Source organism: Astatotilapia calliptera, chromosome 13, assembly GCF_900246225.1.
Source record: "Astatotilapia calliptera chromosome 13, fAstCal1.2, whole genome shotgun sequence".
NCBI classification, from domain to species: domain Eukaryota; kingdom Metazoa; phylum Chordata; class Actinopteri; order Cichliformes; family Cichlidae; genus Astatotilapia; species Astatotilapia calliptera.
In genome coordinates, this window is record NC_039314.1 from 26,711,380 (window position 1) to 26,735,104 (window position 23,725).

A 23,725-nucleotide genomic window follows, 5' to 3' on the forward strand; every position below is an offset into this window, starting at 1 on the left:
AAGTGGCCGGGGAGAGGGAGATCTGGGCTTCGCTGCTGTCCCCACGACCCGGGCTGGGATAAGCGGAAGAAGATGGATGGATGGAGCAAAGAGTAATGTCAGACTGGTTTGCACTCAAGTATATTAAAAAAAAAGTGTCATTGTCCGGGGACTATGTATTGAGCATTACTAAGACTGAAGCAAAAATTGTGGCCCTGCACTGAGAGTCTGACCTGACCTGGAGGGACAAACAACAGCTGTCACAGAATGAGAACAGATTGGATCTATTAAATCAAAGAATTCTCTTTTCATGAAAAATGAATAAATAAAAAGATCTGGCAGAAGAGAATTGGAGTTGGTACCAAAATCTGCCAACATAAATGCAATGGACTGATATTTTTAAATGGTAAACAGGCCTGGTATATTTATTGGATATTAAAGTCTGCTCTTGGGTATGTAAATGTGTGCTTTTCTGTCAGCGGAAACCCTACCATGTGGTGGATTAGGGATATTCTGTTGAACCGCCTTTCTTTGAACTACTGACTTTAGTGAAAGATCAAGTGAGCTGTAAGAAGAGAAGGGCAAAAAGAGATGAACTAAGGGGAGGTGAAAGTAAAAAGGGAAAAGAGCGCAGTGGGAGAGCGGACAAAAAAGAGAGGATGAAGGAAAAGTAGAGTGGTTCTGTCGCTTGTGATTTCATTTGTGCCTAAAAGGGTTTTAGACGAATAAATGGAAAAAATCAAATTAAATCAAAATGACAGAATATGTAAAAGAGGGTATAATGGTGGAAAAAGCAGCAGTGAATGAGCACGAGATGGGGAGATGCCTTAGTGAATAGAAACGGAGAAAGAAGGATAGGACTGTGGCAGAGAGGAGATAAAGAGAAAATCTGAAAAAGGGGGAGCAGAAGTTGGTAATTACAAAGTGGGAGAGAGAACAAATGAATCAGCATTGCTGAAGCTGAATAATGCAACGGCGTAGCTTGCAAACACACAGAGGACAAGGAGTGTATTTCAAGCAGGAACGCATAGAGAAGGAAACAGATACTGGTTCGGCTGGAACATCTGTGGCTTATGAAAATGCCTCATGTTCAAAAGAGAAAGAAGTTCTGGTGAAAATGCAAATGTTACGCATTCGAATCATCTCACTGGGCTATAAGAAACAACACCTCGCATACCTCCTCTCAACCTTTTGGTTTCTTGTGTACACGGCAAGATACCCACAAAGTCTCTTTGTCAGTGTGTACTTCCACCCTGGCTTTGTAGACTAAAATTCATCATGACAAGAAGATGAGCTGAACTGGAGAACAAGAGCAAAACAAGAATGAGATTCAAAAACAAGCTGTAGAGTTAACTTTGGAAGGCCAGAGACTCTAGAAGAAAAAAAATCTAATGTTCGTCACCGATTGCCTGCTCTCTGCAGCGTTTGCTGAACTAAAAAGGCTTCAGTATGGAGATTTTCAGTTTTCTTCTACAACTATTAAATGCCATACCTTAAAAACATAATGCCATTTTTAAATCCCACTAGTAAAGTGTTTTTTGAATGTCACCTCCACTTTATGAATACAAATGCTCCTCTGAACATGTGGAATGGCATGGCAAAGAAAAGCCCATTTATTTCTAAATGTTGAGGGTCAAAGAAAAGGTGAAAGCAAAAGATGCAAACAATATTAGACGGTGTAGATTACATCCCAGAAGGCTTTTATGGTGTTTATGCTTTTATTCAACCTGTTGGGAAGAATTGTAAGTGTAAAAGACAGAATATGGTTAAAATCAGCTTTTAAGGTTTCAAACCAAATGTGTGTTGAACATGTCTCTCACACACAGATAAGACTGGTGCTGAAGTATATGATAGTAGTTCTACATATTTAAAAGGTTTTGAGTTTGAAATGCTGCACTAACTAATATGTTGGGAACACAACTGGTTTTTGTGCCTCTAAAGTATAATCGGTAAAATTTGTCAATATTTTACTATCAAATGTAAATTGAGTGACCCATTAGTTGAATGTTCATATTCAAATGAACATATCCAGATACACTGATGTTGTGACCTTTAAAACTATGCCAGAGAGACTGAAATATCATGGAGTAACATTACTTATTTTCCTTGGGCAGTAAGCAGCTTAAGGTAACTGTTGTTATGATTTGGTGCTATAGAAATAAAACTGAATTGGACTGAATTGCATTGTCATCCTGACTACACAAGCAAAATTATCTTCCGTGACTGTAAAGTTTGCATGCTTGTATGCAAGTTTATATTTGATTTCTTTCTTTTTACATCCCTTATCTGTCAGCCCAAAACTGTTCAGGTCTGATGACGTGCGCCGAGTGTCTGGAGAGGGTGGAGTGTGGTTGGTGCGGTGATCCCAGTAACACCGGTAGGGGCATTTGCATGGAGGGCTCCTACAGAGGCCCTCTAAAGCCTGTGACCGCAAAGGCAGGGCCCAGAGACCGGGATAAACTGCGAGACAGGGACATGGTGGTGGATCAGGGTCTCTGTTCATCAGACAGAGGCTACAACTGGGCTTTTATCCAGTGCCCCGGTGAGTGAACCATGAGACCAGACTGGACCAGATGACACTAAGGTTAAGCTTTGTGGACTCACCTTTCATACCCTGTAATTGAGTATCCCACTTAATATGAATAGTGTAGCCTCTTCTGGCTGCGGTGTTTTATCCGCTGCTAGAACTGAAGTAGGAAATGTGCATTTTCAATAGTTACCCACTTCATCTATAAGTATGCGATTGCCAAGTGATTCTGATAGTGAGCAATGTGTATGATGGAAGCAGAAAAAATATTAGGAACTCCTTTCAATGCGACGTTCAGCACAAATAAAATGATAACCTTTGCAGGTATTTATTGTAGTGTTCTTGCATTAAAACCACTTATGGTGAAGTGAAGATGATGTGTACTACTGCACATGCTTTCTTATGTTCCTATGAATGTTCTCTTCCAGCATGCCAATGTAACGGTCACAGCAGGTGTGTGAACGGCAGCGTATGCGAACACTGTGGAAACCTGACAGCAGGGACGCACTGCCAGAGCTGCATGCCTGGTTACTATGGCGACCCCACCAATGGAGGGAAGTGTAATGGTAAGTGCAAAGGTCACGGAGGTTAATAACTTTAATTTTGATGAGCATCAGCAAACCTTGTCAGTGCTCTGCAGAAACATCCTGTTCTGTGTGTGTCTGTGAAATAAGTTCATTTAAACGCAGCAGAAACATTTTGGCAGACATTCCCTATTTTAACAGCTTTCAGACGTGTAAAAATATTACTTGTAACCAGCAGTTTACAGCATTGTAATGGCCACAAACAACCTGGTGGGGGCAGTATTTAGAAGGCATGATTCCCAGCTTTGGTTCCTTTAGAGCTTGTGGTCACCAGCAGGACACCGGATGAAACCTGAAATGTATGTAGTACGAAGAGGAATGCAGTGTGTGCTTTTCCTTTATTATTTTTTCTTTCTTTCAAACCTTCAGAGTGAAGATGAACACACACAGATCTGTATGTTTTGATTAGAAGCAACCTCTCAGCAGTTCCTCCTCACTTTTTTTTTTTTTTTTTTTAAATGCTTCATATGGAAATAATCGTAGTGCATAATCCAGCAGTCGAAACAGGAGAGCGTGTGAGTGTGGGATGAACCCACAGGAAAGCATGTGTTAGTGGAGTTAAGCGTGATTTGAAGGCTTCTGGAGTCTGGTTTGGGAAGGTATGGGTCTTGATAGGAAAAAAAAAACCCCATCAGCGACAGGAGAGTGTAATGAATGAGTGAGTGACTGCTAGAGTGTGAGTGAGGGAGGGAGAAGTGAGAAGGAGGTGTAGGAGCATCAGTCTCACAGTGACAGATGTGCGTTTTGGCTTGGCGGCGGCATGACATTAAATCGCTCTTAATCATTTTCTTATTTCCTGAGTTGACTGGTGTCTCTGTCCCTGGCGGCTTTTTGCAAGGAGCATGGCGCTGATAGATGCACGCCTCTCTACGCCCCCATACAGTACAGCCTTTAATACAGTTTCTCTTCTTTTTTTTGGCTTTATTTTCCTCTGTATCCTGTCTTTTGGCTTTTCTCGTGGTCTCCTTAACATCCCCTGGTCACATTTTCCCAGCTGTGTTTCTCTCCATGCTCTACACATTTCCTCTTCTTGACACCTCCTTAATATTTCCTCCATATGTTTTATGTCATATTCAACTTTCTTTTTTTCCATTCTTCTTCTCTCCTTACTTCCTCACTTTATTCCTCATGTCCTTTCCCTATTTAATTTAGTTGTCTAATCTTTTTCCTAAACTGTTAACTATCTACTTTTTTTCTCTTTGTCACATTATCAGGATTTGAGTGATCACGGGCGCTGTGCTGTTAGGAGTAATTTTGTTCTGTGAGGGTTTCTATGGTCAAACTGGTCACTGTTGAGAGTCCAGACATGCATATAACTTTAAAAAGTTATATGCATTCTAAAGTAGTTGGAGAAGGCAGCGAGGACAGCTTTGTGGGCTTTGACGAAGACATCTCCTATAGCCACGGTGTATAGAGAACAAATCACCCTGCCTCAGAGAGGGTTACCTGGTCACCACCTGGGCCAGGCCTGGTGTGTTCCTACTGGCACAGCTCAAAAGAGCGACATGGGGCTTACCTTCCTCTAAGCCAGGGGTCTTGAACTCCAGGCCTCGAGGGCCAGTGTCCTGCAGGTTTTAGATGTGTCCTTGATCCAACACAGCTGATTTAAATGGCTGAATTAGCTCCTCAACATGTCTTGTAGTTCTCCTGAGGCCTGGTAATGAACTAATCATTTGAATCAGGTGTGTTGACCCAGGGTGACATCTAAAATCTGCAGGACACCGGCCCTCGAGGCCTTGAGTTTGAGACCCCTGGCAACCACAGTGTTGTGTTTATGTTTTACATTTTATTTTCTTCTTTGGCATATATGTGCTGGTTAAACTGGATTTCTTAACAAACTAATATCATCCATAATGTCTTTTTTCTTCTTTGACTACAGTGACTGCACTGATAATATAAGGGAAATCCTCCTTCAGCCTTAAATCCATCTATCCGTACCTCTTTTCACATCACCTTATATTTTTTTCTCTTTTACACTTCAGCTGTTTGCTCTCTTAGACCCTACAGCAACTCTTTGTCATCGCCATCTTTTTGTGTCACCTGTCCATCATTTCTATCAATATCCATTTTCTCCATCTTTCTTTATAAAAGGGACCACTAGATTTACCTTGGGCTAAATGGCTGGGAGGCAATGATGTGTGGCCGATTACGGTGCTGAATGATAGAGACACAGCTTTGTCCCTAGCAGGAAGGGGAAAGGCCTGTGCTCATAGCATTGTAAAGAGTATGGGACAGCAAGACAGTGGGGGGAAAAGAGTGAGAGAGACAGAAGCAAAGACAGGCTGACAGGGGAAAAAAAAGATAAAAGCATGTGGTGAGATTTACAAGGTTAATATCGGTGGAAAAGGACAGTTGCCCTTGGACAGAGAGACGATGAAGGAGTAGAGGAGGAGATGGAGGGATAAATAGAGAAGAAGAGATGGAGGACGGACAGAGGAGAGGGGAGTCTGTCCGTTCCCCTGTCCCCGTGACAGATGATTAACTAACCTTGTCAAATCTGGATGAAGTGTGTGTCTGTGTCTGTGTCTATGCATGTGTATGCCGGGCATTAGTGTCCCTTTCCTCTGACTATTCCATTCACCTTGTCCTGCACACATACAAACGCGCCCACAACCACACCAACCTTTAGAGCCGCAGCTGACAAAATGTTAGATGTTTGGTTAGACTTTCAGGCCCTCAGAGGAGAACATACATTTTAGTGTGACAGGAAGCATGCATGTTTTATACACATTCTGGCTGTTTTTGTTCTGTTGATATTTTTTTTTACAGCAGAGAGACAGACTGGTGATTCTTAAAACATTTTATAATAAATTTGTCATAGTTGGGTTTGCCCTGGAGTGTTTACTTGCTTTCTAGAGGAAAACATCCACACCTGGGAGTATTACAACCTGAGTTGTACTCTTGTACCACGATCTACACAATGCCTGACCTCCAGCCTGTTCAGTGGCCTCATGTGGGCCATTTAGCCACCAAACAGCGCTTGACCATAAGGACTGAGTTACGGTGCATTTACACATCTTTGTGTAGGTGTTACAAAGGCTGTGTGTAGGTGAACATACAAAAGGATTGTTAAATATTACCTGACGCTCTCTTTGTTCTAAAATTATGAATTGGGGGTCTTTGTCAACAAAGATGTTAATTTGTGGTTGGCTTTGTTGCTGCCATGAAGGTGTCCAGTTACCACTGTGGCCTCTTTTTTTTTTTCCTGGTCTGTACATGCTGATGTCCTTTGGTGGTGGCAGTCTCCAGCAGCTTCCATTAGGAGACAGGCTGACGCATTACAATCAGGTCCACACATTTGTATAATGACAACATTTTTGTAGTTTTCCCTGTATTTTTTTCCCATCCGCCACACTGGATGTTAAATAATGAACTGTCATTGAAGTGCAGACTTTGAGCATTATTTCACAGGGTCCAACAACATTATTACTTCAAGTGCTTGTCCCACACCTGGATAAATGAGGAGGGTTGTGACAGGAAGGACAGCCAGTGTAAAATCTTTTTGCATCTTTGCCAAATAAGACATGGAGATTATCAAGAAAGACATTCACATATCAGATTGGTTGGGGTGATTGCCCCTGGTGCAACAAGTCATTGCTGGAAACTGTGCTACTTTTTGCTGAGGAGAAAGTAAGAGGAGGGGGGAAAGGAGTGTAACGACAGGCTGGACTGTGGAGGTGAGTAGCAAATTTAAAAGTAGGGTCACAAGTAAAGGGAGATAGTTTACTGATATGATGGAAAACACATAGGAAGTAAGTGTGCAGGAGACCGGGTGGCAAGGAAGTAAAGCCAGGAGTATTAAAGGTTGATTCAAGCTGTTCTACAGGAAAATCATTAAGGAAAAGTGTGCGAATAGTGTTGTGAAGGTGAATAGTGTGTCTAGAGCTGGAAGTCAAAGGGGTGCAGGGCTCGCAAAATCGCCCGACGGGCAGGGCTGAGATAGATTTTGGTCGCCCGACCGGAGATGTCGCTAGCCCCGGGACGTCAGGCTAGCGATTCATCACCGCGAGCCCTGCGGTGATGTTCAGTGTTATTCGTGTGTATGCCCCACAGGTTGGATGTCATCTAGAAGAAGTAGTCTTGATTAAGGCCTGGTTTAGATTTCTGCAGAGTCTTTGTAGAGCATACAGTGTAATCTATGTGGTCGACTTATGTTTCCAGCATTTATGCTTGTTTGTGTGCATTATGTGTTAATTACTGTGTGGTTGTGTGCCTGTGTTTTACATTAGGTGTCATCCAATAGAAACAAATAAGATGCCACCCTCTTTTATCCCCGCTGGGTCCCATCTCTCTGTTGTGATGTGTCTGTCTAGAATTTTCACTTCTTTGTACATCCCTCATGTCCATTCTAGTTTCAGTCATCTCTTTCTGGGAATTTATTCCTTATATTGAGACAATGATTGTTATTCTATCACTAAAAAAATTTTAAAACTCCAGTGAAAGGATCTGCAAAAAGTAGCTGGAAGTGCACAGGAGTAGTTGATGGTGCTTACAGGCCAGTCATAATAGTGTAGTTACATTTCTAGAGAGGTGCACTTCAGGTTATGGTATAGTGTTCAGAGGGTTTGTAAATTTCCAGCTGAAGCATAAATCTTCAGTAATTTGGATGAAGTGGTGGAGTGTGTCTCCTGGGACTGGTGACAGAGAAAGAGGAAGGCAGTGGCAAGGATTAAATGGTGGAAGTTGAAAAAGGAAGAATCTTGCACAGAGTTCAGGAAGGAGTTGAGACAGACTCTGGGTGGTAAGGAATGGTTACAGATGATGGGAATGTACTGCTGAAGTATTGATGGAAACTGAGAGACACATTTGAAGTGTCATCTGGAGAGAGATGACACTTTGGAGGATGGTGGTGGAATGAGGAAGCACAAGAAAGTATTCAAAGTAGACAGGGGTACTGGTAAGTTAAGTGTATAGCAGAGGGAAAGCCTTATAGTGAGTTGTATGTGAGGCTGGACACTAAGGAAAAAGGAAGGGACCTGTATTAATTGGTGTGGCTTGGAGTGGCATCAGCTCATTACGCCTCCCCTGTTCAAAAGAGTGTGCCCGGACCTGGAGGTGGTTGTTGTGTGTAGGACACAGCTGAAAAGCTGCGGCCGTGTTTCAAGGCAAAAGCAACCAAAATAAAGGGTGTAAAGTGGGAACGATGTGGTCGGGTCTGTCATTCCCGTTACAATTGGTTAGGTAGAAAAATTAAGACAGAAGGTATGTGTAACAAGTTAGGATAATTGATGAAAAGAGTCCTTGAGAAGTAGGAAATAGTGCTTTGAGGAGCTGATTAATGAAGAAAAGAAGAGAAAATAGGATGGAAGAAGGACAGTTAGTGAATCAGAAAATGCAATCAATTGGTAAGGAGGAAGTGGGGGCAGCTATGAAGAGTAGAAAGGCAGCTGGTAAAGGTGACATAACTGTGAAGGTATGGAGTTGTCAAGAAGAGAGCGCAGTGGAGTTTTTAACCAGATTGTTCAAAAGTGAGACGATGCCTAAGGATTGGAGAAGAAGGTGCCAATTTTCAAGAATAAGGGCGAAGTGCAGAGCTGTAACTACAGAGGGATAAAGTTGATGAGTCAAACAATGAAGACAGTCTGGTTAATCAGTTACTGGTATATCTTGTGTACTTCTTATAAATATCTGTTGTGCTTTAACAATAAATAACACAAATCTTTAAAAGTGCAATTCTTTAACACACTCAAGCTAAGAAGACAAAAAAACAAAAGATTTGTCAACATAATTGACTGTTGACTTTCATTTATTTTGTGGTGAGAGTAGACGCCCAGCTAACATGTGATTCATTCTGTTTCCTGATTTTTGGGGGAATGCAATTTCTTGGCCTCTGTTTGCTTTGTATGGTATGAATATAGCTGCATATCCTCATTATTTACCAATTCAGAATAAATAAGGCTTTTAGAATAATCGGAATGCTGTGGCACATATGTGGCTCTTTCCCTCAACCAAGTTCCTCATACTCATCTCATTTCTTGTATTCAAATTATGTATTTCTTTTAAAATATTTCTAAATATATTTTTTGGGTATTGCTCAGCCTCGGTGAAAAGTCATAAATAGCAAACAGACCACGGACCTTCTGTGCTGCCCTCTCAATTGTCTTCCAGGCAAGACTTGAGCATGTATTATGTCTTCTTGAGCTTGTTATCCTTTGCTACCCAGTGCTTCAGCATATAATGCTCCTCTGCCATCGGCACCTCCCGTTGAACAGTTTTATTGCTTCCATAAATTTTGCATGATTCACATCAGTAGCTCCCTGTCTCCATTGCACTCTGATACTCCATCTTTCTCTGCACCACCTCACTTGCTCTCTCTGGCTGTCTCGGAGTCGCGGTGAATGTCTGATACACAGAAACGCTTCACATTTCAAAGGTAGCTACTGGGGCTTGGGGATGTTTTGTCACTTATCTGTATGGTTTCATCATTTCTTACAGGTTCAGCTCAGGTCAGTACTTGTTTCTTGTGTGATACAAAGAACTTCTTCAGTGTCCTTTAGTGTTCAAGCCTGATGAGATTAATAAATCTACAGAAGCTTACAAGAATAGGCAATCTGCTATGAATTAACTGAGAGAAAGAGAAAGGAGGACTTAGTTGTGGAGAATTTTTTCAGTCAGGAGTTTTAGTTTTGTTTTAGTTTTTTTCTCATCACACATCTTGTCAACACGGCAGCACTTATTTTCCAGTTGACTCCAGACAGTCGATTGATGGTTTACTTGTGAAAAAACCCAAAGAGGCTGAGAACTAGAAACCAACATGAAAGTCCTTCGATGACCACTTAGGTTGGCTCCAAAAGTGGGTGAATCCCCTTAGATTCTCATGTTAAAGTCATAGATAAAGAAACAAAACCAAAACATGTTTGTGGTCTCTGTACAGTAGCTATTTTTTTCTTTTGCCAACAACTGTACAGGGAGTTAAGTATAACAAAAAAGAGCTAAACATCCAGAGATGAACACCTTATCTGGTTATTTAGTTTTCCTTTTGGAGAGACATTAATATCTGTAACATTATGCGCTACAGATGCGCTGCTCATTGGTTCAGATGTTTTAAATGGCCTATATTTACGTTTCCCTGATGAGCAGCCTCTTGCAGACAAGTGACCCAAGACAGCAGCACAGTGGAAGTAATTCAAAGTTTGTTGAAACGCTTTAAAACCTCTTCAGGATGGAGTTTAGTGGATGTTTTGGATGGTGTCCTCAGTCCTCACTCTGAGCTACTATTTGTCTATTTCTGGCTTAAGTAGAAGGAGTTTTGGATCAGGCGTGACTCATGAGTTGAATCCCTTTGTTGGTCATAGACACATAAACTGTGTTTTTATTGAATTTTGAAGTCAACCTCCAATATCACAGGAAAATGCCCACAAAAAAGAAATCAGTTGGATGACTGTAAGGCATTGCTGCTCTATGAGCGAGTTAAGTTTGTTTTTTTGTATTTAATGTTTAAATATGAACATTACTGATGATTATTTGGTAAAGGTGGCATCTCATGTTCCAACTGATGCCTTTTTGTTTTCCCTTTCTCTGTTTCAGTCTGTCCCTAGTTTGAGGTTTTGATGTACAGTCTCTAAGCGGGGTGTGACTGCAGGAGCTCTTTGTAAATTTGTGTTCAGTGCTGGAGCTATAGAGATGAGTGCTGTCTCTGCAAGAAACTGGCAACCCAGTAGCATCAACCACAGAATGGGACAGATAGAACAGCAGGGTTGTGTGTGTGTGTGTGTGTGTGTGTGTGTGTGTGTGTGTGTGTGTGTGTGTGTGAGTGAAGGATCAGACAGAGCCGGCTGCTGTTCAGCTTCAACAGCAGTGGAATAGCAGAGGAGGGATGCTGACTGCAGAGTCGCTCCATTCACTCTTCTCTGTGGAAATGCTGCCAAATTCACTCTCACCTGCTGTCTCGAGTATGTCTTTGTGAGTGCGTGTGTTTATGTGTGTTTGTGCATTTTTTTAACATTTTTTTTTTGCCTTTAAATATGCTTGTGTGTGTTTATGTACCTGTGGATCCCTGTGGCAGAATTGCAAACTACCCAGCATTCGTAGCGGTATCCAGTCATCTCCCCCCTGGCAGCTCTATTCCTGGCATGTGACTGGTCAACACAAAAACACATAGACAAACCCAAAACACACAAGCAGACCCACACACAAAACCACACACGTACAAACACTTCTGTAAATATGATTTTAAACGGCTTTTGAATCCTTTTTGATCTCCAGTCAGTGGAAATAGTGTTTTTGAAGTCTTTCTGCAGCTGTGACTCATGTCTCATCTAGAATAAGCCGCTTTCTTTGAGACTCTCATTTATGGCATTCAGCTCAAAGAGAGATTAACCGGCATGCATTTAATAAATTAGTTCATGTGCTATCATGGAAGACAAGAAGTTGTGCTGAATATACTAAAATAATGTATCCTTTACCTTTGACAACTTTTTTCTTACAAATGCAACCACAACAGTTCACACAAAAATAATATTTTAGGGTAAATGTGATTTTTGCTTTGCAAGGTAAAAATGGTGTGCATACTCCTAACTGGGGCCACTGACCAGGCAGGGTTGACTAAAACAGCATTACAGGTTTTTAAAATTAAGTGGAGACCATGCAGAGAAATGTAATAGTATAGAATGTAGGGGGTCAGTGAGGTACTGAGGGTCTTGCAGGTGAGGAGTCTTTGAGGTTGAACCCTGATAATCTTCTTCAGCATCATTTGTCCTGTTCATGTATATTTTTTAAATGCATCAGTTTGGATTTGTACAATGTTGAACAGTGTCTCCTGAATCTCTGGGCCTGCCTTAGGTTTTTACAGTGCTTAGATGCTGACCAAGCCCTGGAGGGTTGGTGGTATTTGAGAGATTTTAAATAATATTTTGTGTTTTTGACTTTTATATTTACCATATTTGGGAAAGAGAGATGATTTTTTGGCTTTCAAGACAAAACACTATTCAATTCACCAAATAATGAAATATTTAATACCACTGCCACACATTCACAATCGCTGTGATCCCACTGCAGTCCTCCCTGATTTTGCTCCATCTGTCAGTTGAAACATTCATAACAGAAAAGAATGAGGTATAAAAAATTACTTTATTTCTGTTGGTAGAATATTCTGTATAGGATCAGTAAGCAGGTTTATGTTCAGTGGAGGTAGTGTTTTGTGAGTGTGTGTAGCTACTAGCCTATATTTAAAACTAGACTTAAAGTAATTATAAAAGAGAGAAATTAATTTCAGTTCATTTATGTCACTTTTCATGTATCTTTAATTTAATTGCTTAGCTTAGTTTTTTTTTCTCTTCTTGACAATGAAAAATATAATTTGGCAAAGTACGCCGATGTTTTGCAGAATCGCCAAACAGTAACGTTTGTTAGGTGAGTGACTTGAAATCATCAAAACACCAGATAAATCTGCATTTGGAGAAAGAGTTGATACTTCACATATTACAAAGAAGAAAGTGAAAAATAACATCCTTAGATAGAACTGAGAGTCGGTTAATTAACAGCTTACTGCAAGTGTGAAAGCCATCGCTTTTATATGTGAGTAATATTAAGTGACAGCAGCGTGTCAGGCTAAGACAGATGTGCACTTGCACATCTGTACTACTTGGGCAGCACTATTATAATCATCCACTATATGATGTCTATATTCTGGTCTGCAGGCCAATCAACACATATGGTCAATCAACACGCATTCCTGAATGCGTTTCATATTCAGGAAATCCACTGGAAATAAAGGCGCTGCTGACCATATGTGTGACCTCTAATTAAATCATAGCAACTCTTTCTGAATTGGCCAGCATGAGGAACTGAATCTGAATCAATATGTAGTTAAGAATTGACCAAAGTGATCTTTTAATAACCATCTTATTTAGGAAACTATTTCCAAGTTTGCCAAATCTGCATAGACTTTATTTAGATGGCTGCTTATTATAAGGAATAAACACCTGAATATGGATCTCTTTTTATTTATCTATTTATCTATTTGTAGATGACAAACATAGCGCTGCAGCTACAGTATGTGTGCTTCACTTCAGCTGATGATTCCACACATCGTGTGCCTACATTGCTGAATTGCAAAGAATTGTTTAGTTGGTGTTATGGAAAGAGATTTTTTATTTACTGTTTATTGTTTGTTTTAATTATAGGTTCAAGGGCTATCATTGTATGATCTCTACCTTACAATTTAAAGAGCTTTGAGCTGACTGCTGTTATGATTTGGTGCTTTATAAATACAATACATAAAACAACCCTGCAGTGTACTCTCTGAGTACAAAAAAGTATTTGTATCAGGATTGATTTTAAATGTAGTTAACGTGATCTTTATGCAGAGCAGCACACATCAAATCTGTACTTGTATACATTTAATGTTCTTTTTTTTATTGATTGATGCCCCCAATGTTGCAGTTGGATAGCTTATTATATTATAATCTAGCAATGGCATATTTTAGTGGTGATTTTTTGTTTAATATAAATAACCTAAAACTGCACATTAACAAAATAAAAGCTTTAAAACATATTTTAATATAAGTAGAAGTAGCATGCATATGAATGAGTAAGTTACTATTGGCAGTGATCACTGTGGTTCATTATAGAATGGAAACGAATGAAGAAAAAGGGGGAAAAATTATTATGAAGAGCTGTTATTTACAATGCCTCATTTATAATGTTGCATTTAGCTGTACTGAATTTTTTCAGCTCTAAATACCTAATTGAAATATATGCTGTTATTAGCTTAGACTTACAGTGGAAAAAGTGTTTACCCTCTTCCTGATTTTCCTTTTTTTTTTAAAATGGAAACCAAAATGTAGTTTCTAAGTAAATGCGTTTATTTTTAAGGGGAAAGAAATCCAAATGTGCATGACCCTGTGTGAAAAGTGATTTCTGAAAAACTGAGATGAGCCTTTATTTCTTTTGCTCAGCAGTGATTTTCTTGGAACTCCATGCAGGCCATTTTTGTCTCTTTGTTATGTTGGAGTTATGAATACTGACCTTAACTGAGGCAAATTAGGCTTGGAGTTCATTGGGTGTTGTTGCTGCACTTTTGGGGTAATTTTGGTTGGTTGCCATTTGTGCATAATGGTCACTGTGGTTCGCTGGAATCCCACAGCTTTAGAAATGGCATTATAAACATTTCCAGACTAAGAGATCTCAATTACTTGTCCTCTCATTTGTTCCTGAATTTCATTGGATCACAGCTTGATGGCTGGCTTTTGGGGATCGTTTGGTCTATTCCACTTTGTCAGGATGGTCCTATTTAAGTTTCTTGATTGAGAGCAGGTGTGGCAGTAATCAGGCTGGGGTGTGGCTAGAGAAATCAAACTCAGCTTTCTAAAGATGTAATACACCACATTTAATACATATTATAATGGGGAGCAATCACTTTTTCACACAGGGCCATGTAGGTTTGGATCCCCCCCCCCCCTTAATAATAAACACCTTTATTTAGAAACTGCATTTTCTGTTTACTTGTATTATCGGTCTCTAATATTTAGATTTATTTGATCAAAGTCCACAAAACTTTATTTATCCCCAAGGGGCAATTAAGATACATGATACCTTGCCAACCATACATACAATACACAAACATCACATTGGGGAGACAGGTCAGGCTAGGGTAGCACTGGCCGGTCGACCACACGAGCAGCGACCAAAACCGAAACCATAGAAAATGCACAACATGAGGAAACACGAGGAGAAAAAAAGAACTCCCCCAGACTGAGCTCCAACAGGGAGATCAGTTTGAGAACAGAAAAAACCCACCTCAGCACATAAATCATCACATCTCACAGCGTAGAAGACATAAGCTTCGAAGTCGTTTGGAGGGGGTGGGGGCTGGAGTGTAGGTATGTGTCCGTGTACATGCGTATGTGTGTGTGTGTTCCGTGTTCAACTGAGAGAAAGTGTCCCTTCACCCGGTTAAGCAAAAGTCAACAGTCTTCGGTTGACGCAGGTGGCCTTGAATGAGGGGAAGAACGTCACAACACAGTCCTATTATCTAAGGGAGAATTTTGTTATTCCCGTCAGCTTTTGCCTTGAGCATCCAGTTGGCGCCAGGGGGGGCCGCATGAGATGAAGATGGTCTGAACCAGCTCCAATCAGCCAGAACTCTGTTATTGTGGTTTCGAATTGGTAGATGTCGTTCAATGTCCTCCATCGAGAGTGTCGCCAGACACACGACGATTGATGATCTGAAACGTTTAAGTGTGACAAACATACTAAAAAAATAGGTAATTAGGAAAGGGGCAAACACTTTTTCACACCAATGTATAAAATTCAATAAGTGATGTAGCAAATTATATTTGACCTTTTTCTCCTTGTGCATCCTGCACATGTGCTGAATCACTGCTGATGTAGATAATGTGATACAGTGTGTTTGGACTGAAGCTGCAGCTGGCATCGGCATGTTGCTACGCTGCCAGGATGAGCCATGCTAAAGGTAGCTGGCTAATAGTTATTGTTTTTGGACAGGCTTCTGACGGCTTTAGCTGAGATCAGTGTTGTTAAGGATTGCTGTTAGGTTGTGGGGCAATTTTTTGTGTGGTGTTAAAGCAGGACATGGTACCACATTTGGCTCTAGTTCTCTAGGCAATCAACCAATGCAGGTGAGTTTGCATGCATTCCTCAAAAAACCCAAAGTGCATTGCCTGATGTTGGTGATGCGATTCATAGGTAGAAGGCTAATGGCTTGAACAAAATGGGAGTGACAATCTTTTGTCGTTTATTAGTTCAGTGGCAGGAGCAAAAAGCACAAACATGAACAAAAGTAGCACACATTAGTTTGAGATGCACTTCCCCATGTTTTAAAATGCAATCTATTTTTTCAGTTACTTTACATTTTAGATCAAATTCTCTTGCCTTCAAGTGTGCATGAAATATTTTCCAAGTCTTCGTAAAAGCATTCATCAGATTTTCTAAAGAGCTTTTCAACTGTAGAGGTAAAAGCATTTCATTTGTGTCTGCATGATTTTCAGTATGTATGTGAATGAATTTCACTTGTCTGTGTGAAATGTCCAGATATATAAATGAACACATTTGATTAGTATGTGAGGAAGCTTTTTGATAACACGTGTAAAAGGTTTCACTAGTTTATGTGAAAGTGTTTCAGGTGTGAGTGCATGGTTTTCAGCATAGTGTGCGAATGAATTTAATATCTCATGTCTATATTGGAGATCATTCAGAATAATGCCCGTAATTGTCGCACTAGTTTTTGGTGTGATACCCGTTTCATTTTGTTTTTCTTCTTGATAATATTGTTGTTGCTATTGTTATCATTATTATTTTACTTTGCTACATGTAAACATGTGCTTTTATTCTGAAGAACTGAAAAGTTGAAATTAAAGGGTAGTGTCTTTTTTTGTCTAACCTTTTTCTAACCTTAACATCTAATCATCACATCACATAACCAAGTGAACAGTACAGCAGCAACATGCAGAACTGGTGCAACTGGTGATTGAATTGGAGAATGACAAGTCTCATGACCTAACATAGCAAGTACTGAGCAGTTTTACAGCCAGTGTTTGTATAGCTATCAAAATTCAGCTTTAAAAAAAAACAAAGAAACACCGACCAAAAGGACAAAACACAAGAATGGTAATGTGTCTTGTTTAAGCACCTTAATATTTAGCAGAAATAACATTCTGCTGGTTTGGAAGTCCAACTGCACAAAGATCATTTATTTATTTTTTAACCTTTTTCTGCAGAAATGAAGTTGCATTGAGTTTTGTACCTGCAACCCTATCGGGAATAAGACAGAGCAGACCAAAGTAACGTAAAAGGTTCATTTATGAGTCAGGTTTTCTGACTGACGAACATACCCGGCCACCTTCTCACCTAAACACACATTCAAACACATACTGACAACAGTCTGGCTTTTTATTGTGTGCGTACATGCGGAGGCAGTGGAGTGAGAAATTGTACTCTCTTCAGGGGCTCACACAAGTCGTGGGAAATATGATTTATATCAACTTTTTTGCTAAGAGATCAGGTTTCTTTTTTCCCCATTGCTTATTTTTGTGTTGTCAGCATTTGCCTGATGTGCTTTCTCCTCCATCCATTTCATTCATTCATTTATTTATTCATTTTCTCGCCCTACTCTTGGCACTTGAATACGTCATATTATGTGGATGGATCGGATGACTTAAGTACTTATTTTATTTTTAGTGACAATATATCTGTATTAAAAAGATTCAAAAAATATTTTCCATTTTTACTGAAAGAGTCCGTCTTAATGAAAGGGTTTATTGAATAGAGAATTCTGAGAACTCCTAACCTAAAGAGAACTATAGCTATATTTAAGTGGTAGAGTTAGCTTCCATATCATCTTTCAATAGAGGGTAATATCCTGTGCATTTAGCACGCACTGAATCATAAGTAGACATTTAGAAGACTAATATAAGATAAGATAAGACTTTATTGATCCCACAACGGGGAAATTTTTGCGTCCTTGGTCAGGTCGTCTGGTCGTCATCATGATGTCTGTGCAGGACAAACGTGGATTGTACTTTATTATCTGAAAAGTATGATAAAAGAATGCTGGTTAAACAGATCTTATTGCCACATTAGAAAGACTGAAACAAGTTTCAAGTAATGTTCGATCTTATTTGCATGATGAATTTTATTAACAGCTTACTGGTTGAAAACTCATTTTGATACAGGAGGGAACTGCCGGTCCATAAGAGGGAAAACATACCTGTGTTATATCTGCCAGGTTGCTGTATTTAGTCATTTCATATGGTGGGCTAATTAGGTTTAAACTTTCACAGTGTTTCAGTTTGTTAAGGAGGAATTCTAGAGAATCTATTAGCTGTCAGAGTCAGATTGTGTACAAATTTCCTTTGTTGCTGATGTTTGCTTCACTGTATAATCCAGCTCATGCTACTACGGTAATTACATTTTTCCATGAGTATATTTGTCAGCAAGTGAAAAATATAGTAGTGTATTTCTTAAAGTAAAGATAATTTTGGTTGAATCAGTAGTTTTTAGTAGTATTAGTGAATTCTGACTAATAACACTTGTTACACTGGGGTGTGCCAAATGTGTGTGTTGGGGGATATCTGGGTTTATACAGTAGCTATTAAATATATGGATGTTAGGTAAAATGCAACGTATGTTCTGTCATAATCAGTTGTTTTTCAGTCATATATTTTGCACTACATCACTGAATTACTCTGTGTGGAAAGCAATTTCTTACAGTACTCAATAAGTTACTTTTGCAATAATAAGCTGGTCTGAGAGGCATTGTCACTACTCCTTTTGTTAATGATCTAAGATCAGGCTCTGGCTGCTTGGCTGGGATCAATATGCACTCAGCTTTAAAACCACTCTGGATTTGTCACTGCTAACTTTGTGCTGGCATGCTGTCAATGCAGATATTTGCAAAGTCATATTAGCAGCACCTACAGTATACCAGGCCTGGGCACAGTTTGCACTTTACAAAAGTTGCAGACTCAACTTTTCAAAAGTTACCGACTTCCCTAACAATTTCCTCATCCCTTCTGAAGTCAGCTAACTGTAGAATGAGGATAAAAGGGTAATGTCAGGAACTGCATTTCTTTATTCTTTTTTTTCTTCAGTTGCCATTTCCAGTTGAGCTGTGGCTAGGGTTGGAAAAGTAATGTATTACATATGTAGTCCCAATCAAAAGTTTAAGACCACTTGAAAAATCGCGAAAAATCCTATTTTGCATGGTTGGATCTTAACAAGGTTCCAAGTAGAGCTTCAACATGCAACAAGAAGAAATGGGAGACTAAACATTTTTTTCAGCATGCAATTTATTGAACACAACGCTTAAACTAAAACAGGCTGTTTTTACTCAACAGTTTGATTCTCAGATGGCTGAAATTCTGCAAAGAGAAACTCAAGACCCCATCACACGTAAATCAGTACTAGCCACATTACTTTGAACTGCATTATCAAATAGATTAGCTATGTGCTGTACTGAGAAATGTTAGGTAGACTTCATTGAATTACTTTCAGTGTTTCGTGGCTGTGAAACTTAAATAATTTTATTGAGAACATGAGGTGAAAACTGATTAATGCACATTTGTAAATTAATTTTTACATGTTTTTACACTGAAAGGCCACCTGTCCTAGAGTGGCCCATATGCTGTGAAGTGATTGCTCTTATACCACCCATCCATTTTCTTCTCAGGGGTCATCCCAGATCAGTTTATTAACGCAGAGAAATTCATGCCTACAGTCAATTTACCCATTATCCTGAGATGCATACCCTTGGACCAGGGGAGGGAGCTAGGGTACAAACAAATAGAACCTATGCAGGGATGTGGTGAATATGTAACCTCAACCCCTTTTGGATTTGAATCCAGGATCTTTTTGATTTTGCCGCTGTCATGATTCGTCTTTGATTTAAGAAAAAAATCTGCATGCGTTCATTGGAACCATGATATCTTTTCAGGATAGCAGTCCAATCATTTTTAACAAAGTAATCAGAAGTGGAACCTCTAAATTTTGCAGACTTAAAAGCAAAAGTAGCACAAAACCTAAAGGCAATGAATCTGATCACAACAGTTAAACTAATCAATATCAAACTACATGATCAAGTAAATGGACTCTTACATTGTTTTGGGCCAAGAAAAAGGTTTGTGAAGACTAAGGATTTAATATGAAGATGATGTCAAATGTAACTTGCTTTCACATGGTGTGGGGTTTTCTTTTGGAAAAAAAAATGTTCTACCAACTTCCTTACTAATTATTGAATATTTGTCAGTAATGTGTTAAGAGAAATCAAAATAGTGCTTAAACTGCAGGATACAGCCACTGATTCCAGAGTACCTTTGGATGTTTAACACATTTATTCGCTCCAAAACAGGCCTTCTTGCCCTAGTCGGAAGTAGGAAAGTAGGATGTACAATCATGAGCTGGAAATGCTGTGCAATTGTCAAATGGAACAAACTTATTTTTATTTTGTGCTCACATTTTACTCGAAACCACACTCATTAGAATTTAAATTGTATTTAATTTGTCTCACTGAGCAGTACCTCAGCTGAAATTTGAGTTCGTGCATACGGTTTTGTGGACAAACGGCTGGACTAGATTCTAGTCTCGGCACTCATCAGAACATGCAGAGCAGAGGATTTGTCTGTGCCGGGCCTGCTCTGTTGGAAGCAGGGTGGCTTTTTCTGCTGAGGGGATTACAGTAGTTTCATGTTTGTTTAATCAAAGGAAAGAAATAATGGTGCAAAATTGACTTTGTTATACTGTGAGATCTTAAATAATTGAACTTAATTCTAGCATCAAGTGGCAGCCAAAGAGGTTGCGCTATGTCTCTGTTCAAGTGTCTTAATTCAGCCTTTAATTAGGCCTTTGAGATTACAGTTAGACAGCGGGGGCTGAGAGGGCTTTTCTGCTTCTTCTGTGTTGAACCTTGTGTGTGAAGCTCTCAGATGATTGCAGTGCTCAGTACCAGCCTCCAAACCAAAACAGTACTTTTCTGTCTGTTTTTCTCCCTCTGTCCCCTGTTCTTATTCTTTAAGAGCCACTGGCAAAATCAGTGCGACTAGATGAATACATGTTTCTCCTGGCTGTGCCCTTTGTGCGCCTTTGTTGGCTGCCAACTAAATCAATATTGTATGAACAGCAGGGTGACCTGAGCCTGCGCTAACACACCTGTGATTTGTCTATTATCTCAAGTCTAAAAGCCACTTCTTGTCAAGATTCTGTTATCTTCCAGAGCCGCGCAGTTCAGTGTGCATCTCTGAAAAGGTTTTCTATTTTTCTGACCGGTCAATTTAATTTAAAGTAATAGATTGAAATTGTATTTTGTTATTGTTTCTGTCTCACCAGTTGGCATCTGTTTCTTTTTTTTTTTTTTTAAGTCACAGAATGTCAGTTCAACTCAGCCTTCTGACATTTAAGCTCCCCTTGTTTTTGTGCCGTAGCAATGTTTACGTGTGCTACTTTGCTTTTGCTCCGTGTAAGCAATCGAACCGAGCGCTCTTTCCAGGCAGAAGAGGAGAGGGAGGACTAGAAGAGGTTGCTTTCCTCTCATTATCTGTGTCTTGCCTTTACCTTGACCTGAGCTCACCACTGTTTTTATTACAGGCCCTGTCTCTGAGCCAATCGGGAAGAATAAGAACAAAGCACAAAGTCAATTCAGCTGGAGTGGGACACAGTAACGAGTGGCTGTGTGTGAATGTGAACACACACACATACACACTGAACTACAAGGGTGCAGAGAACGTTCTTGTTTGTCACTACCTTTAGGAGCTGCATGCAGAAGTGATTTAGTGTTTAAATTACAGGCTTGGCTCCATGTGAATTATCTGGCGACATCATGCTTTTATACAAGAAAGTAATTAAAAAGATTAAACTCACATTTCTGTGGCTTGAATCAAAAGTAGACTAACTACAACAGATAGCTGGAAAAAGTCAAATTTTACCATCCACACTGTTACCACAGGGTTCTATCCTCTTTTAAAGTTGGATTTTTTTTTTTACATCTTGTCATTGCCAAAAGTTTTGAGAATGACCCAAGTTTTGATTATCACAGTTTTGCTGCTTTAGTTTTTGTGATGCCAATTTGCGTAAACTCCAGAATCTCAAGAAGAAACAAACAAACAAAAACAATTTATACTGCAGTTCAGCACTGCAACATGAGCACCTGTTAGCATCATTTCAGGGATCCTCTCATTTACACAGGTGCTAGTGGACAAGGCTGGAGATCACTCTGTCATGTTGGTTGAGTCTGAATAGCAGACAGGATCCTTTAAAAGGAGAGTGGTGGTTGAAATCATTGTTATTTTTCTCTGTTCACCATGGTTATGTGCAAGAAAACTTCATAACTTTGCATAAAAAGGCCTTGTCCAGAAAGACTGTTGCTGCCAGTAACACTGCACTCAAATCGACAATTTACCGAATTATTGAGAACTTTAAAGTAAAGAGAGAGGTGAAATTGTTGTGAAGAAGGCTTTGGGGCACCCAAAAATGTCCAGAAAGTGCCGGGACTGTCCCTTAAAGATGATTCGATTATAGGATTATGGCATCACCAGTGCAGAGCTTGCTTTGGCATGGAAGCAGGCAGGTGAGGGTTGGCACTTTGCAAGTTTGATTCAGACTCAATGGGCCAAACCAGACACTTGCTTCAGGCCACAGTGGGTGCTACGTTCCCCTAAAAAGGTCCAGGGGATTAGGGAAAGTAAAAAAAAGAGGTCCAGGTTGGAAAAAAGACAAGGAGGCAAAATGGTTAAATTAACAGGTTTTATTAATGTTTCTATTAGTAACTAAACTAAAAGAGACGGACAAGCCGCTATCACCTTTTAAAGAAAGAAAACACCAAAACTCAGGTGTTGGTTGATAAACTGAAAATAAGTCAAAAAGGGTTAGTACCAAAACACACTCCTCTCCACAGAGCAGGAGCAATCAATCACCACACACACAGCTGACTAGCTGCAACACAACACGGCTCTCTGGCACTACAGCTCACCTTTCTCTGGCCTTAAGTATTCCTGATTGTTAATGGGGGTGAGCTGTACAAAAAAGGTGGCACCTAAGGCAGGAGAGGTCAATTTCACAAGTAACAGTGGTCACATCCACTGTAGACTGCAGTTTGGTCTCTTGGTTTCTCAGTGATGATCCTTGACATGAAGGTCAGTGTGACAGACGATGATATGTGCTCTCTGTGCAGGTTTGAAACCATGCGGTGAAATCACAGATGCGCATGTGCAAGTGGTCAGAACAGGACCTCTAGGAAAAGATCTAAAAATAACAACAGCAGCGCTGAAAGCAGTGCAACAATGCCCAAGATGACTTAATTTGCATTAGGAAGCGGGAGTGGTCTTCATATGGACATTTGACTTTGACATGGACAGTGCTACACCTGTCAACACAAATGGTACATTACACTATTTTTCTTACATTTGTAACACACACTTTCATATTTGTTGGTTGAGACATGTTAGTTATCCATAATGACTTTGAGAAGCTAATGGGTTTCTAAGAAATGCACATTGAAAGAGTCCTTGGCTGAGGCAGTCTTTCCTCGTGTTCATACTTCTGCTGTGAATAAATCTCCTGTAATGTACTGCAAGATGGAAAAAAATGTCTGTCTTCATTCTGTGTAAAAATGTGTAAAGAGGTTGAGCTGAAAAGCTGAAAGAATAATATTCTTTCAGCTATTGGTTGAACAAATTATTTTATTTCTGCTCTTCTGCTAGAGTTTGAATTACAGGATTAAACATCCCACAGAATGAGGACATCATTTACATTTCTTTCTTTAACTTTGAACAACATGGGGAACAAGAAGATTCTGCGTCCTTTAAAAGTCCTGATAATTTTAACAGTGACCCTCTCATTGCATGGATACAATCCTGACCAAACACTTTCTTTGCAACTGTTGGGAAATGTGTCGTGTTTGAGTGAGCGTTCTCTTTGAAGAATGCATTAGCTTAAGCTCACTTTTGTCCAAGAAGAGGGAAACAAAAGAAATTAGTTAAACAAGAGATATCAGTTCAATCAGAAACTAAACAACTGTTATGATTGGGAATGATGGGAATGATTCAGAGCTGCAAGATGCCTTGATTTTCTTCCAAAGAGATGAGTGATTTGTCCTTTCCTGTGTTTTATTTTTTCATTGCCATTTCTCTGCTTTCTTATCCATTTTAGCTGCCTTCTTGCTTCCTCCCCACACTGTTTTCTTTCT

The 23,725-nt window shown here is 39.7% G+C and overlaps 1 protein-coding gene across 7 annotated transcripts in view; it reads left to right on the forward strand.

The window, feature by feature from the left end:
• The window catches only part of atrnl1a (attractin-like 1a), a 331,746-nt gene that overhangs the window by 105,668 nt on the left and 202,353 nt on the right, over positions 1-23,725 (forward strand). For all 7 annotated transcript variants that reach the window (XM_026189698.1, XM_026189697.1, XM_026189700.1 and 4 more), the window contains 2 exons: positions 2,273-2,521; positions 2,935-3,072. In XM_026189698.1, the coding sequence (XP_026045483.1) occupies positions 2,273-2,521; positions 2,935-3,072 (387 nt within the window). The remainder of the gene's footprint in view (positions 1-2,272; positions 2,522-2,934; positions 3,073-23,725) is intronic.